The following is a 17,988-nucleotide window of genomic DNA, read 5'->3' as shown; positions in this document are numbered from 1 at the left end:
GGATGACAAAGTTGTGTTCAAACCGAGGGACTCAGATCCCATGAAGGCACTAACACATAGTGATGAAAATGATTAGCTTAATATTTTATCACTGAAACTGGGAACTGCATGTCCACATTTTCCAAAAAAGAAGGGCCCTTGTGATCTTTATTTAATGTGGGGTTTGCACTTTGTTGTTCCTTGCTTTTTGAAAAGTTGGCAAATTAGAGGTTTGAAAAGTGAGGGTTTGAGGCATTGAAATTTGGAAAAGTGGGAAGACATTCAAAGGTGGGCTCTATCATGATTCCTTTCTTAGATGGCATTTGGTCCACCATTGTGCTTTTCTCACCGGATGTGTTGTCAGTGGGTAATTTAATCACTAAATTACTCCTTTATTAAACTTGGAAGCTAGGTTAACCTCTTTTTGGTTTTTCTTCCTTTTTCTAATTTGCCTTTTTGTTCTTATTTTTGGGTTCCTCTTGGTCAAAGAGACAAAAAGAAGAGTGGGTAATTAGATACATTTCTTTTAATAAAGTTTCTGGAATGTTGAGTGAGGTAGCAAGGTAATAAAAACTTTAAATTTTTATCACACAACTTTTGGAAATTGGGATGCAATTCTTTTAGGGAAGGTTGGAGCATGGAAGACAATTTTTTGCTCCAAGTTTGAAGCTCTTGTCACTCTTCTAAGTATAAAACTAGCTGGTAATGGATTGTAATACCTTCAAAAATTTCTATTTTGTTGATCTCAAAACAGCTTAGAAATTAAAGCATTTTGTTTTTGTGTGTAAACACAACAAGTCAATTAAAGCGGTTTGCTGTTGCTAATTGCTAAATCTGCATTTTTTATCAGCCCAAGCCCGAGCTGAAAAACATTGAGACCAAACATGGGAGTTTTAGGTCCATAGCCCATTTGTGAAATTGGGCTTATTACTTAAGCATCATTTTAAATCTGAATACTTTCAAACATCTTCGTAGAGCCCAGGCCCATGTTTTTGTAGAAAACAAGCAAATCCCCCTGATACTGATTTTTGTTTTTGCGGAAGATTTTTAAAAAAACACCACAAAGAAGAGAAAAGACCAAGAGCAAAAGAGCGAGTCATTTCATATAAAAACTTGTTTCTAAAAAGCTTAGATTTGTTTTTATCTCTCAATTATCCATTCTATTTTCTCACATTAAAAACTTTTCCAATCAATCTACATATTTCAAAAAAATGTGTCCAAATAATTATAATAATTACATTTATTTAAAAAAAGAGTTATATGTCGTTCATTCAACTAACAACCTAACATATCTCATAGGACAAATTTTAGGTAAAAAATTATATTTTTTAAAATTGATTACATTAAAATAATCTCATTAGTCTATTTTAAACTTTTTTTTACCTAAACAATGCCACCTTTTATATTTAAGCTATATTTGTCTTTTGAGCTTATCTAATAAAAAATAATAAATATTCTTGTTAATTTGATTTCTTTTTAACTTTAAATTAAAATCTCCATGGTAACTAAAATTATTTTAACAAAAAATTTCTTTAAACTTTAAAGTGTGACCTTCTTAGAGCTTATTTATGTTTACATAACAATAGAAAAAATGCATTTTAAATTAACTTTTTACTAAACTAATTATTTTTAACAAGATGGAGTCAATATTATTTGTTTTTGCTGTAACATATGACACTTGTTAAGCAAAAGTTAGAAAAATTCAAAGATTATTAGTACATGTTTGTTTTATCATTTCTCTTAACCAAAATTGATTTTCAAACAAAAACTAATAATAAAAGAGTCTTGCATGATTTTCAATGCAAGTTCAATAGCTGTGATAATTTATCAAATTTTCAAAAATGCATTTTATTTATGCTATATTTGGATGAAATAAAGAACGAGCAGAAAGAAAACAAAACAAAATAGTGATTAAGAAATAGATGAAAACTGAAATGAATTGTTTTTTGTTTAAATGGATAAAGTAAGAGAAGTGAAAAAATTTACAAATAAAAAAGGAATTTATACAAGAAATATTTTTATAATAACAATAAAAAATTATTTTAACAAAAAATTAAGATTGTCATATAAATTTTTCTTATTTATGTAATTTTAATTATTTCTATATATTTTTAATAAATTGTCAATGAAACATAAAAATAATCCCACATTTCTCCCTACTCAAAATATCACTACATTTTGTGAAAAAAAAATGGTAAGCCCAATATAAAAGTTTATTTTCTACTCATATAAGATAAAATATTTAAATATATACTTTTTTTTCTTACACTTGTTTTCCTTACTTAATCTTTTTCACTAAAATAAACAAAGCATTAGCAATTTAGTAGTCAAATCCTTAAGAAAAATTAAAAATTCCCATCACAAACTCAAAGTGGTGAACCTAAATTTGCAACTATGCATTAAAAAAAATGCATAAAAAAACCTAAATTTGAAACCTGACTTAAAATTACCCTATGAGCAAATCCTAACGGCAATTTCCTTTTAGCTTGTCCAGCAAACAATAATAATTTTTTAATTTAAAATTTTAATTAAAATACAGTAGGAATACCAAATGGATAAATAAAATAAATCATAAACCAAATCACAATAGATGAATAAAAAAAATTATTAATCCAATTTGTTATATTAAAAATGTATTAAAACAATTTGATCAATGATAACTTATTTAACAGACTGAGAAACACTAATTTTAAAGCAATTTTTTATAACGAAATAAATATTTGCAGCAAAGCTTGACAATCATTTAATTTTTGGTACCACAGCACAATGATGCGTAATCCAAACGGCGACGTCACAAATAATCAATTTAACAAGTTGAAAACACAGAACACAGATGGCAAAAGCATAACAGAATAAAAGTCACGTGTAAGGTAGTCAACATCACAAGAGCGTAAAGGACTAGAAGGACCCTTTTATATTTTACCCTTTCATTCATCACCAGCAACTACCCCGTTGACTCTAAAGCTCAAAGCCTCAAAACCCATACCGCCACAACTCTGTTGTTACATTTTTTTTATTAAAAAAATATTTTTTAGTATTATTCATATATTAAATTTATCAATAGTTTACTTTTTTAATCAAACTTATTATATATTTTTTATTATATGTTAATATTATTTTATTTGACAAAGCTGAATTATACTTTTTTCATATTTTAATGCTTTTTTTATTAAATTTATTTGAGTAATTTTTGATAATATAAAATATATACCATTTATAAAAATAAAATTATAATTTTAACTGAAAAACTCTAGTTTTATAAAATGGTATTTTTTTAATTTAAAAATACGTTTAATAAGCATTAAAAATAATTTTTTATTTAAACTACAAATTTAACATAATATATTTATTAAGACTCGAATTTATGTTATAAATTAATTTAAATTTTTTTTATCAGCTGATAAAAAAATGTATTAATAATATTTTTTATATTCTTAAAACAGTAATAAAACGTATAAAAATCTGAACTTAAATTTATCATGTTTAGTTATTATTCCTTTCAAGTTTCTACAATGAAGGCTTGTTTGGTTCCATCGCTGTTACTTAAAACCGGATAAAACCCCCAACTACCATTCCTTCGCTCCCTTCCGGTTTCATCCATAATTCTCAGATCTACCTCTCTCTCTCTCTACCTCTCCCTCTCCCTCTCCGATGGCTTCTACGGCTGTTGCCGCCGCCGCCAGGACTGAACCGCCGTCACAGTCGGTGGATCCTTCTCCGTCGTTTTCCGCCGACACCGTTGATCGGAGCGATTCTTTCAATTCCTCGCCGAACCACTTCTCCGACACTGAAATTCAGGTACCTTCTTTGCTCTCCGAACAATCGTTCTCTTCGGTTCGATGCTCCGTGCTTGCTGCATTTGTGATTCTTCGAGTCGGTTCAGGCGGTTCAGTCGGTGTAGTAAAGTGTGGAATGGAATTGTTCGTAAGAGTTCAATTTATCGCTTCTTCAGTCAAACCTATGAATTGCACTAGTCATTCGTGGAATTTTTGGGTTTTGGTGTTAGGATATCTTTGCTCTTTGAATTCTTCTAGTTTTTGATCCATTTAACTGAAATTTGTATTTGGTTTGAAGGTTATAATGTCGTTGAAATTTGATATATTTTTGGTCGGACAGATTGTATAATTTTTGTTATTTTTCCCCTTTAAATTACAGTCTCCGGACGTATTGAAGAGTGAAGAGTATCGTCAATTGTTTCGTCTTCCACCAGAGGAAGTGAGTGGTTTTCAACCTTTGAGATATATATTATAATTTCTAACTTTATGATTATCATCGTACCGTGGAATAGTTGGCAATCTCTGTCTATTCACTTTTGCATGTTTTACCGAACACATGTATTCGTGGTCACTGATCAACTGGCCATGCTATCTTCTCTTCTTTCTCATCATGATAATGAGATGATTTCGTACTTCTTTATGTGCTTTCTCGAAGACTAGAATGTACTTTGGTCTTGCCCGTACTATAAATTTTGGAAGGTTAAAGTGGTGTTTAACTCATGATTCATTGAATCCCCCCTATAATGCATTATGAGGGGATTTGATTTGGTTTTAATAACAAATATGGCATAGATATATACCCAAAATTCAATGAATCATATTTTATTTGGGTAAAGCTTACACTATTTAAGCTCATCTAATTCTTACAATAATTTTAGATGGACGACATTGATTTTGTGAAAGTTGTAGTTAGAAATGTGCATATTTATAGTTTTTGGAGTCGCAAATACTTGAGAACTTTCTGCACTTTGATTTCCCTTTTGTTTTTTTGGTAATTGAAAAGACTTCTTATTTGTTCTCCTTTTCTTTAGGTCCTTATTGAAGATTTTAATTGTGCCCTCCAGGAAAACATACTTATTCAGGTAAAATTCTGGTCATGATTTATTGTTAAATGGTAATACTCTTAACTCATAACTCATAAATACTGTGCATTATCGTTTCTATTTGAAGATCACCATTGTATTTTTCCGTTGGTTAAAAATAAGTTAAAATGCATCACTTGTTTGAACATATTTTCATTTGTTTTCCTAATGGTTTATTAATTGCTTTTTGTAGGGTCATATGTACCTCTTTGTCAACTTCATTTGTTTCTACTCAAACATATTTGGGTTTGAGACAAAGGTAAGTTGCTTAACATGATTGTCTATGCATATAAACATTCTTTTAAAGTCTTTATGGGATAAATTATATTTATATTTACCTAGAATATGTTGTATATAAATAAGATGTATATCATGGTTAATCATTGTACATGCTACTACCTTGAATTCTGTTATAGGTTTATGTATGATCACATAAATGGCTTCTGCTTCTAAATTATGTGTGGCAGAATTTGATTTTCTTCTTTAAGTTAATCTCGCTTAGTTATTACTTTCTATCAATTAATACATACATACCAAAATACATAACCATCATGATTCAGAAAACAAAATAATTACTCATTTTGTAATAACAGAAAGGTATATTTTCAATGATGTACTTGGTTACCTGAATCTGAATGGTTGGAACTTTGGCAGATGCCAATTAAAATGAATTTTAATGTGAAATGAATCTCCTTTCATGATTTTTTTAATTATGAAGAGTTTTAGCTAGCAATTTTGGTTTTAATTTCAATTTTTGCTGCATCATGAAAATATCAATGATATATGTTTCAGAGAATAATCCCATTCCCTGAGGTCACCAGTGTAAGGAGGGCAAAGACGGCTGGGCTCTTTCCCAATGCCATTGAGATTCTTGCTGGAAGCAGGAAGGTGTGTTGGAAGTGGAGTAACATTTACATTAGTTGTATTTCAATGTAATTATGATCTGTATATTACTTTTCTATTTGTTGTTTCTGTTTTATTATGCTGGAATGTCTTAATGAAATTATTTATTTTGCAGCATTTCTTTGCATCCTTTCTATCTCGTGATGAAGCTTTCAAGATTATTAATGATGGATGGTTGCGACAGGGCAATGGAGCCAGAGCAATTATGGAACAGAAGGTGTTTTACTACAGAACTCTCTCTTGATACTAATTGTTTATGTTTTTTGCCACTCATGGTGAACATTATAAAATTTTATGTTGGTAATGTGTTATGTGATGGTTTGTAGGAAAGAATGGCACCCTTCTACTAGTTTGAGAATTAGTGAGGAAGCCAAGGAGAAGTCAAATCATTGGGTTACATCCTAGGATTTTATATTCCTCTGTTCTTTTTCATTTTGGGTATATATCCGAGGTTTCTACATTATCTGGGTTAGTCTTCAGGTGTTTTTTTTTTTTGCCACTGTTGAAGTTCCACATCTACTATATATACAACCAAAGTGAAGCTTACAAATGGATGGTTTAGGCAATTCTTACCTTCAGCTAGCTTTTGGGGCTGATTTAGGCTGAGTTCATGGTCTAGATGTCCAATTTTGAATGTGAGGGAGGTGTGTGTATAGATCCCATATCAATTACAGATATAGTTAAAGTAGAGCTGACAAAGGCAGTAGGCAATCCTCATCTCATTAGTAAGCTTTTGGGGTTATGTTAGTTTAAGCCCAAATTTAAGATGATATCAAAGATTATCGTAGATCTGATGTTTGATCACCCTCAACTAAAAAACAAGAAAATCAAACCTGGCCCCATAACATTTTCAGTGCAATTAACTTGGTTCTCTTCCTTTCTAGAAAGTGAGTGTGTCTTTCACAGGGTGCATTCCATACCTATTACATGTTATACAAGATTGTTTTACTTTTGCTAATATTTTCAGTATTCAGTTCTTGTGGAAATTTGGATTAGTTGTGACTAATAAGATCTTAAAATGCCAATTAATTTGTCAAAATTACATGAGTTATACCGTTGCCCTCATATTTATTTTACTTCAGGAATCAATGCCTGAGTCCAGCAGCCAAGAGAACGGATTTGTAACTGTTGAAAATGTCAACAGTTCCAATACACAAGAGAATGAGTTGTTTTCTACTGATCCGTATGTCCATTCATAATTGCTGTTGCTTTAGAATAAATTATTTTCTATTCAACTCATTTACGTTTTCCTTGCGCATGTGAATCAGGAGCAAAGATACTTTTATGTGCAAAGATATGGGGCTTCCATCCATTGTAGGAGATGACCTCGTATTGATGGAGGATTCAGAGAAGCAATCCAGTGTAAGACAGGTTGCTGAACCTGAATTGAATAATGATGTCCCAAGTGTAAGTTGGAACTGGAACGAGGAGGATATTGATGCTCCGACAAGTGAGTTTGGAAAGATATCTATATATGTTTTGGATTCATGCTTATACATCAAATGTTTGTAGTCATTTAGACATTGTTCTGAGGAAAAATGTATCAACGGTTGTGGTTTAAATTGTTCACTGGATGCTATTTTCATGGACCTGGGAAAAAGTGTTTGAATTATAGATAAAAAGAACACTTTGTTGTTGCTTCAGGATTTTGGGGTAGATCTATGCACGCAAAACTTCCTTTATTGAAATTTGTAATGATCAAGTGGTTTTGATATGTGGGATGGAAGTAGAATTTAGTTGCTACCCTGCTATTGTCTTGCTGACATTCTGGCTTGAATTGAACAAACAATAACATATTATTTATCTATTTAAAATGCTGTGCAAGAGTTAAAGAACAGAAGAGGGAGATAGTGCAAAATTTGCTTCTTTGGCTTTGTTACTTTTTCAGTGCAATTTCAAGTGTAGACCTGATGAAACTCACTATTCTAGATCATATTTATTATAAACATCCTTTTTCTTTTCCCATTTCTTTCTTTTTACCCCCTCTATTTTCACTTTTTACATAATTTGTGCACAAAGTTTCTGTTCACACATCAATTTTTTTCAGTTTTTCCTCTTAGTAGGAATCAACCTAGCTTCAACATATAATTTTCTTTGGACTAATTTCTCTAGATCAACCTTTGGGATGAAAGTTTTATTCATATCATGTTTATAAAATTTAAATAATATTTTGAACCCCATCTAGAACCTTTAATATTAGCTTACTATAAAAATATCAAAATGTATAGGAAAGTATGAACTATTTTATTACATCATTACTATTAGGCTTAATTAAGTAATTAATCCCTAAAAATATCACCATGTGGTTTTTGTTAAATGAGAAACACATTTTGAAATTTTATTTGATATTAGTCCGTACACTAAAACCACATGTTTTTTGTTAAATGTAGGGACAAAGAATGCTAAAAATGCACTTTCTAACACACTCTTCTTAACACATTCTTAGTTATTAGTTAAAATTTATTGAAAATTACAAACAAAAATACGAGAGAGAAACATTAAATTAAGAGTGAGAAAGAGAAATGTCCAAACAAATGAAGGTTTTATTTTCCTACACCTTTCTTTTCCATAAAAAAAGCAATAGTGTTTTTGGGGCTGGCTGCTATGTCTTGCTATGTAGGATTGATAACTATGGTATGCATGGAAAAATGAGAAACACTTCACATGTAAATGTCCATTGTCTTTATCTTGTAACACACTGCTATCTGTTCCCCTTATGTGTGCAAGAATCTGATGGATTTGAACTTACTTTCTAATATGCAGCCCATGAAGCATATACATGTGTTGCAGATGCAGTGTTTCCGGTATTATCTTACTTGAAAATCACTGGATCATTTTTACCTTTTAAGTTTTTCCTTATTAATTTGATCAATATTAATTTTAAAAATTTTGAGATTTTCACAAGGTTTTGAATTTACAAATTGCAGATAAAGGTTGAAGACTTCTTTAGGTACTTTTTCTCAGATGATGCTGTAAATTTTCTTGAGTCTTTTCATAAAAGATGCGGTGATAAAGGTAGCCTGCATGAAACTCTTAAACTGGTGCATTTCAATTGTCATTTTCATTTCTAGTTTTGTTTACTATTCTTATGGTCATTTAATATGATTTTAGGGAAGGAATAGATATAATTGATTTCCATGTACCTTGTTTTGATGAAGATGATTTCTTTTTTTCTTTAATTTTTTTTTGTGTCTTTCAGACTTCAGGTGTGCTTCATGGCGTGCTCAAGAGAAGTTTGGGTATGCTCGTGAGCTGTCATTTCAACATCCAATAAAACTTTATCTTGGTATGATTTTGATGCTTTTATTTCGATATACACAATATAATTGCTTGTTCTGACATTGGCTTTGTTTTCCTATTATAAGTATAATTCATAGGTTTTTGAGTATTTGATAGTCATGTAATTTAATTTACGATGACAAAGAACTAAACATTGTAATCTAATTCAATTGTCATGCAAATTATAGAAGGATAAAACTTGAGTTATACTATGAAGTTATAGAAAAAGGTGATTGAGCGTAGACTAAGAAGAAATTGAGATTGCAAAATATTAATTGATTTTATGTTAGGAAGGTCTAGAAAAAGCTATATACAAAAGTTGATAAAAAAATATTGTTACATAAAAAAAATTGATTTACATGGTGTAGGTTTTATTAACCAAAAAATGCATAAACTTTTGTGTCAAAAGAAGTATTATAGAAGACATTAAGAAGAAAAAGAATTCGTGTAAGATATATTTAGACTATACAAAATATGTATGATGAAGTGACTACGAGTGTAAGAATTCTTAGAGGCGTATCTAAGAACTTTCTTATAGGGATAGGTTTACATTAGGGTTTTGCTTTGAGTTCTTATTTGTTTAACCTAGTTTTAGACGTATTTGCAAGTGACATAAAAAATTATCTCTTAAGTGTGATGCTCTTTGCAGATGATATAATCTTAGTTGAATAACCTTTCAATTTGAGCTTTGGAGACATATTTTGAAATCTAAGAGTTTTTGCTTAAGTAAATGAAAAAGAGTATATGTATTTCCATTCTAGTAAGAAACAAGATGACAATTGCCCGTTGCAAGTTAAAATTGGAGGTGACCTAATATCATAGGTCTATAAGTTTAGGCACTTGAGAACAATTTTACATAATAGTGAAGAAATTAATGAAAATGTCACTCATAAAATACAAGTTGTGCAGTTAAAGTGGAGAACAATTTTAAGAGTTCTTAATGATCATAAAGTACTTATTAAATTGAAAGGAAATTTTTATCATACTATCATATGATCAACTATTCTATATAATAGTGAATTCTGAACTTTAAAGAAATAATATGAAAATAAAACGAGAATGTTAAATTGGATAAATGATCACACGAGAAAGACAAAATAAGAAATGATTGTATATGCAATAATATTGGAGTAGCATCTATTGTGAAAAAAATTATAAAAAATCAATTGAAATAATGAAATGGTTTAGACATATGTAAAGAAGGCCACTGGAGAAACTGGTGAAGAGAGTGAATAGCATAGTTAAGCTTGGTAAAAAGGGGTAAAAGGAGGCTCAAAAGAATTTTAGAGAAAATTATTAAAAGAGATTTAATGATGAATAATATCTTAGAGACTTTGGTTTTTAACTGAATTTAATGGCGTTGTGTGATTTGTGTAGTTAACCTCATCTTCTTGAATAAAACGTAGTTGTTGTTGTATAGAACTAACATGTTCATGAGTTATGAAACTACTTTTAATTTTAAAAAAATGTGTTTAAGCATCGCATATGTAAAGTTTGCAGCATGTTGTTAACTAGAAGTTAACAATGGTAGTTAGAGAGTGGGGGAGAAGTTTGTTATGTAGTATGGGGGTTAATATAAGAAAAGGGAATAGAAAAGAGAAGGAAGAAAGGTATTTGGTGACTTAGTGGAACGGAGGGAAACCTTTGGAATAAGAGTTCTAACTCTGGAAGAATTGTATCTTCATTTGGGGTACCATTCCTGATAGCTATATAATACATTAGCCATATTTGCATTAACCTTTTCTGTCACTGTTTTCTCCTGTTACGGAGTTCTATCAATGTTGTTAACATGAAGTTGACTAAATATATGATGAGTGAGTTTAACTATTCGGAACAAAAAGTTTACAAGCACACACTTTTATAAGATGGTGCAAAAGTGGGTCTAATGAAGGTGAATGAGACACACAGATCCATGTTCTAGTTGACTAATTGAATAACATTGAAACTAAATGTGTAAGGCTAGCTTGTGTATAAAAAATCTGAGGATATACTCTTAAATCTTAATTAGGGCATTAATAACTTTTTCCTCTAATATATCAATGAATTTTCAAAACTTTAGGGGAACTGCCAACTTGCTGCAGGACATGATTCTGTTTCTTTTGCAGGAGCAAAATTTGGTGGCTGCCATGAGGTCCAGAAATTTCGTGTATACAGGAACAGGTTTTTCCTTTGACTTACTTTTATCAATCTATTTATGTTTTACATCAATTCATCTTCTTCTCTCTCAATGCTATTATTTTAGCTAAAGGTTTTGGGGACCTTCCAATCGAAAGGAAACAAGATGGAGGATAATTATGAGGGATAGGGTGCCCCTTGTGGTTAGGAACTTAGAGGTGTTGTTGGGTGGGTTGGATAACATAATGAAGTAAGTGTAGTAATAGCCTATTTTCCTGTTTTATTGATTTCATGGCTTTTAAGTGGGAGAAGGTGTGAAATTAAGACAAATGCTGCATAGTGTGCTGAGATAGGATGGAAGAAAATGTCTCTTGTGATGTTTTGTGTATCCTAAGATAAAGAGGTTGTGGTGCCAGAGTTAAAGCAGCTGATATAAAATTAGAAATGTAATTGTTTGGGTTTTGTGGCTTGTTTGCTTTTCAAGAACTCTTATGATTGGGAGGTGGGAGTAGAACATTTTTATTCAATTAAATAGTTTAGTTCAAACTGTACATTGTGAGTGTGGAATGGTGTACATCATGAATATACAACTAGAATGTCTGGTTTTTCCCCACTTTTTTGTTTTTAGTCCATACTTTTCCCCCGCATTTTTGTTTGTATTCCTTATTTTTTCTGCCTTTTGTTTTATTCCCTATCTATTTTCTTTTAGTCCCTTATTGTTCTATAGTATGAAGAAAAAAGGAGATTGAAAAGTTATTTAGACCTTTCCTTTTATTTTTCTCCTCTTTGCCAAGAAAAACTGGCTAGCACTTAGGAATCCTAATGTTTTTATTGTTATGTTGAAGTGTAAAAATGGTTGCTTTTGCTTCTTTTGTGCATTCTATTATTTCCTTTATCTATTTTCTTGTGTTTTTTCATGTTTATTATTTATTATTTGTTCAAAATAGAGATGTTGCTTTGACTACATGAATCATAGAGTTCTTAAAATGTTTAATATGTTATCTTGACATGTTTTTGTTTCTTCATCCAGTCATTTGGTTATAGAGACATCGCAGGAAGTCAGTGATGTGCCTTATGCAGATTATTTCCATGTTGAGGTACAAATTTTCTCAAAACATTAAGTCTTTACCCTTATGAAATTTTTAGTAATTTTAAACTGTATAAACTTTCAATTTAAAATATTTCTTGTTTTACATCTTGTTCAAAAGAAAAGGACAGTTTATTAGAGAGGAGAAAGTTTTACAGTAGAGTTTTTGGACAAAACATGCTCCTTATTTGTGGAACAAAAAGAAAAAGATTAGGAGTACACAATGCATGAAAAAAATAAGTCTGTCTGTCATGAACCAATTATTGCAAAAGGTTATGTTATTTGGTGAAGATACTTGAATGGTTTGATTTTGCTCTGTGCTCTGACTCACTTTGTGCTGAAATTCAATTTCTTATTTGACAAATTGTGGCTGAAAAGTGTCAAATTCTAGTCCACTTAGTCATATAAGCTCTAATACCAAATCATTAATCATCCATCCTTAAAGTTTTAGCAATTAGGTGAAGACATGAGCGATTTTATGTTTTGTAATTTATAAAGTTTAGGTCATATAGTTTTATAATAAAGAAAATCCAGCATTGTTTTTATCCTTAACCACAACTGGGATTTATTAAAGAGGTAAGTGAGATACTTGATAAGCAAGCCTGTATAAGACTGGCATGGGCTACTGAAAGATAGGAAATTGCATTTCCAATTATTTAGCGCTTGCACATTTAGCTAAACAGTAAAGAAGAAAGAATTTGATGCTCTGGTAATTTGATGCTCTGGTAATCTCAGCCGAACTATGTTTTTTCCAAATTAACTTTGAGATCCAGGCCATGAATTATTTTATTTAGAAATTTAAGATGGGGAATGGGGACTATACCAGTACTGCAGCTTATTTTCAGCCTAATGCACAAGCTCACACCCTTACGGGCTCCAAGGAGTGTCAGATTTATGCAGTCAACCCATGAACAGAGAAACTGTTTTTACAGCTACCTGTAATTACTTGGTCACACAATAGCAACCCAGTATGATGGCATGTTGCATTTACCTAAGAACATTCTTATTTGTTCTATAAAATGCTAAAATGGATTTGACATTAGGATTGGGCTAGATGCAATTAAATTTTTTTTTTTCTGTTGGGCACTGCACTTGAAAAATAGTTTGCACATTTTACCAACATTGATGAATATGATACTCAAAGAGTGAGATGATATTTGATCATTTTTTAACATAATAAGTGACTTTATGAATTAGGTTACAAACATTTAGACTATTTTCCATTTAATATTGGGAATTACTGTATATTCCACTATCATATGACCCTTGCATTTTATTTAATTTTTGACTTTATACTCTGAACATCGGGATGCCTCAAAACATGCATTTTATGTTTCCACTAGATGAAACAGGCACTGAATGAATAGTTTGTTTTGTTTTTCTGAGGAAAATCAATTTATTTAGTTAAAAGAACCCGACTATTTTTAAATACTAAAAGTTTGGGACACAATCAGGTTGTTATTTAAGCTTGATATTATTTATGGAACAATCTTTTGTTAATTCTATCTCTGTTTTAGTAATTTCATTAATCTTCTTTTCCATTGTGAATTGTCAGTTTTTACTTATGTATGGTTTCTTTGGCCATTACCAGGGACTATGGAGTATAGAGAGAGACAAGGATGAATCAAAAGATTGCTGTATTTTGCGGGTATATGTGAATGTGGCATTTTCTAAAAGAACTATTTGGAAAGGTATGGCTTTTCATAATGTATCCTGGAAGAACATTTCCTTGGTTTTTATCCTAAATATCTTATAATCTTACTATCATAGATGTTGTTGATTCATTAGTTGTGCACTTCTATATCATGGTAAATTACTGAGTTTTATATTTGCATATCTTTGTCGTCTATGTCAGTTATGTGTGCTTGCTTATTGTCTTCAATTTATACCATGAACACTTGTGTATGTTAAAGATCTTATGTATTAGGAACATTTTCCTGAAATCAAAGAACTATGGTATGATGTTTTAGCAAGTAAACCATAATTAAACTACGTTGGTGAGCCTATTTTCTGCCCTGTCTCTGCACCAAGCTCAGCCACTTTTAATGAGTGGATGACATTGATTAACTGTCATCAACAACAACCACCAAATTTTATCTCACTATGTGAAGTAATCAGTCTCCAATTAATTACCCTTGCCTTGCCTTTTGCAGTCAATAATCAATAAATCTTCCTATATTCTGAACAAAGTTAATTTTGATCTTTGAGTGAATACCTTTTCTTTTTACATATGAAATTCTGATGTCAATATCTTAAAATTGTCAATATTGATTATACTGTTTTTTTTTTTTTTACTTGTTTGTTATTTTGGTCTTCTAATCTGTTCCTTATTGGACACACTATCATAACTGAATTTAGGAGATTGTTTAATACAGATTATTTCTCTCTCCCTTACTCACACACAGTTTGAGTTGCACTAGGGTGTGTTTTTCTTTTTTGTCATTATCATGAACTTCAACAGTCTTTGATTCCACGTGGGTGAACAATCACAGGCAAAATAGTACAGTCAACAATTGAAGAATGTAGAGAGGCTTATGCGACATGGATGAACATGGTATTCTTTGTGTGTTTTTTGTTTGTATGTATAATACATATTTTGCTTTTGCTACTGGTCCAAGTTCTCTTCTAAATGCCCTTTTGAGAATGTATCAATATTTCTTTTAGGCACATGAAGTGTTGAAGCAGAAGAACCTTGAAAAACGAGGTTTGGCTTTTACAATTTCTATATTTTCTTAAATTTTGAAATTTCTTTTGGGTTCAATATAATACTAGTGTCAAGTGAAATATCCTATTTTTGAAGATATATGTTTTACTTTTCAAGAGGCTAAAAGTGGTCCTGTTGCTACTGTAGCTCAAAATGGTAAAATGAATTTAGATAGAGAAGCTAAGACTGGAGAATCTTCAGAAGGATCACAGGAGCAAAGTAACTCGACAAAGATACTAGCTCCATCCATACTAGCTCCATCCAATGCCTTTGATGCTACAGCCCACAATGTTGGCACTCACTTGCAAAGAAATTTCCTTGACACATCATCTGTTCCATTTTTCAAAGAGTTTATGACTAAGTTCAGGTCATCTTTGAAAAATCAGAGCAATCTTACTCTGCTCCTTGTCTCTATTTTCGCTCTGATTTTCTTCATGCAGGTGTGTACTTTAAGCCAGAAGTTTATAATGATGCCTTTTCTTACTTTGATTTGTTATGAAATTCTGCCAAGAACTTCTGACTAGCAGGACTGCCAAATAAAACTGTTCATAAAAAATTGTTTCTATTACTGGCAGCAGATTGCTCAAGTTAGTCACTTCATAAAAAACTATTATGTACATAATTTGCTTTCCTTCTTTAAAACAAATTTATTCCAGCCCTATGCTTCTCACACAATAAAGGAAAAATTCAAAAATCTAAAATTAGTATTCAGTTGCTCAGTATTTGATTTAAGAATCATTTAAACACCCCCCCCCCCCCCCCAAAAATTCACTTGTTTTCTCGTTTACCTTGAAACATCTTAGACTTTTACCAATTCTGATTTATTTTTGAAATTCAAATTTCTAAAGTTTTTGAATTTAAGGGGGCGTCTGCAATGATTTATCTTTTCGTATAATTGCGAGTCTACTACTTTACATTCAACTTACTGCTAACCCTTTATTTTGTTGCAGCAGTTCAGCATACTTGTGCTATTGGCAAGACCTCAACACGTACACATGAACACTCCTGTAGACTATATGAATAGGATGGAAAATGGAGTTACTAGAAGTTCCTCAGACATAGCGTGGCTGGAGAAAAGAATTCATCACCTTAAAGATGAGATGTACATGGTTGAGAGTAGGCTTGAAAGGATGCGGTATGAACATGCACTCTTAAAAAAGCAACTAAACGATCTAGAACATAAGTAACTTCCCAATTTTATTGTCAAATCATATTTTTCTTTATAGCATCATTTTGTATATACATGTGATATGTGGATATGACATTTTTCGCAAATTCATTTTTCGTCGTTGTAAATGAGTACGTTATGTTCTACGTAAAATTAAAGATAAGAGGAATTTGTGATTTAGGGTTTGTTTGACAGAATCCGAAAACTGGATGAAATACAGTGGGTCAGTATTATAATTTTAAGGCTTAATTGTACGAGTCAGTATAATAATTTGAATTTGCAGACTAGCTCTTGGAAACTATGCAGAATTCCGATTTACAGAATTTGAAAAATATTTGCTTCGATAAAAATTGCTTTTGAATGTGTGTTTTTTTCTCTAGCATGTGAAGACATGTGTTAGCACGATGAAACAAAGAAGTTCTTAATTGTAAAGTATGTTTCTTATTTTAATTTGATTAAACTTTCACTTCAGATCTTGTCGAATATTTTAATTTTTAGAATTTGAAAAATGTCATGTTAATATTTTCTTCTTGACTTTGTCCACTAGTTTAGCCTGTTCTGCCACACGTCTTAAATATAAAGTAACAGGATATAGTATATTTTTATTTTTAATTCTTAAGATTGTTATATATCACAGATTTAGAGCATGTTTGATTTCTATTTTTAAAATAATTCTATATTTTTAAAAATTAATTTTAATATAGATTTGTATTAGAATTAATTTTTGAAAAAAAAAAAACTGTTTTAAAAACAAAAATTAAACATATCCTTAGTCTATAATTTTTAAAATTATTTGTCTATTTATCTTTCTTATTGATTCTTTCTTAATATTATTAACGGAAGTTATCATTACTGATTATTATTTACATTTTCATTCTTTTATAACATTGTTATTAAAGGAAGTTATCGTTACTGATAATTATTTACAATTTTTATTGACGATTTTGTTACATTATTTGACCATTTTTTGATACTATTATTATTATTATTTTTAATCATGCTCTCTTATATTTTATTTTTCTTTATTTTTACTTTCTTATATTTTATTTTTATTTTTTTTTCTTTATTTTTACTTTCTTTCTGTCACTTTCTTTTTTCCTCCGTAGACTATAGAAGAACTATTTAAAAGGAAAACTACCCATTTCCTCAATCAACCACTTTCATTGAGTTGGTTTGAATTTAGATTCACATGAACCAAATCGGATATGACAAAAATAGAATTTGGAACATCTCCAAAAATGAGTTCAAAGTTAAAGTGAGATTTTTCAGTGAAATAAAGTCTCTAATGGAAGACGATATGCTATTTTTGAGTCCATTGGAAAGAATATTTAAGATTTTGAGACTAGTACGTATTATTCCTTTAGGTTTATTTGTTAAAAAAAAATTATGTGGGTAAAGTTAGAATGAATGTTATTTGAAAAAGAACTAGAGAGATTGACATAAAAATTAATCAAAGTAGTGTTGAAAAAGTGTCCAATGACACTGACAAAGTTGTCTATGATGAATGAAGATAGTGATCAATAATAATTGTGTAAGGAAGAATGAATAAAGATAAATAGATAAAATATTTTAGGAACTATATCATTAAATGAGTGTTAAAAAATAAGTCTATAAGACCTTTTTTTAATAAAAGTCAATTAATGACATAAAATGTGTTAAAATGACTGTGTTAGAAAATTTGTTCACAAAACTTATTTTTTATAAATTTTCAAAATTTTCTCATTATTTTATTTAAATAAAAAAATTAATTATGTAATAAACACAGGAACTTCGAAACATGCACACTAAATGAGTTTGGTTTGACTAAACACTAATTGAGTCAACCATGCAGGAAAAAAAAGTCACATGATGAGAGAAGAGAAGAGAACCTGCTGATAAAAATTAGATGAGTTGTT

The 17,988-nt window shown here is 30.4% G+C and overlaps 1 protein-coding gene across 3 annotated transcripts; it reads left to right on the top strand.

The window, feature by feature from the left end:
• The first annotated feature begins 3,512 nt into the window (after window positions 1–3,512).
• On the top strand, window positions 3,513–16,331 carry LOC113849258 (protein VASCULAR ASSOCIATED DEATH 1, chloroplastic). Of its 3 annotated transcripts, none has more exons than XM_027479027.1 (18): window positions 3,513–3,777; window positions 4,135–4,194; window positions 4,787–4,837; window positions 5,031–5,096; window positions 5,630–5,725; window positions 5,856–5,957; window positions 6,823–6,923; window positions 7,009–7,190; window positions 8,504–8,544; window positions 8,668–8,755; window positions 8,940–9,026; window positions 11,125–11,179; window positions 12,165–12,231; window positions 13,813–13,912; window positions 14,714–14,775; window positions 14,886–14,925; window positions 15,073–15,365; window positions 15,879–16,331. In XM_027479027.1, the coding sequence occupies exons 1-18, from the start codon at window positions 3,631–3,633 to the stop codon at window positions 16,110–16,112; spliced, it is 1,872 nt and encodes a 623-aa protein (XP_027334828.1). In that variant the 5' UTR covers window positions 3,513–3,630; the 3' UTR covers window positions 16,113–16,331. The 3 variants fall into 3 exon arrangements, with proteins under 3 accessions (XP_027334828.1, XP_027334827.1, XP_027334829.1); XM_027479026.1 differs by having other exon boundaries at window positions 15,876–16,268; XM_027479028.1 differs by having other exon boundaries at window positions 3,513–3,775; window positions 4,127–4,194; window positions 6,823–6,905; window positions 15,876–16,232.
• Window positions 16,332–17,988: the final 1,657 nt, after the last annotated feature.

The sequence above is a fragment of the Abrus precatorius genome, unplaced genomic scaffold (assembly GCF_003935025.1).
Source record: "Abrus precatorius isolate BTA unplaced genomic scaffold, Abrus_2018 Scaffold9, whole genome shotgun sequence".
Taxonomy (NCBI): Eukaryota; Viridiplantae; Streptophyta; class Magnoliopsida; order Fabales; family Fabaceae; genus Abrus; species Abrus precatorius.
This window is presented reverse-complemented; position numbering and strand designations above follow the sequence as displayed.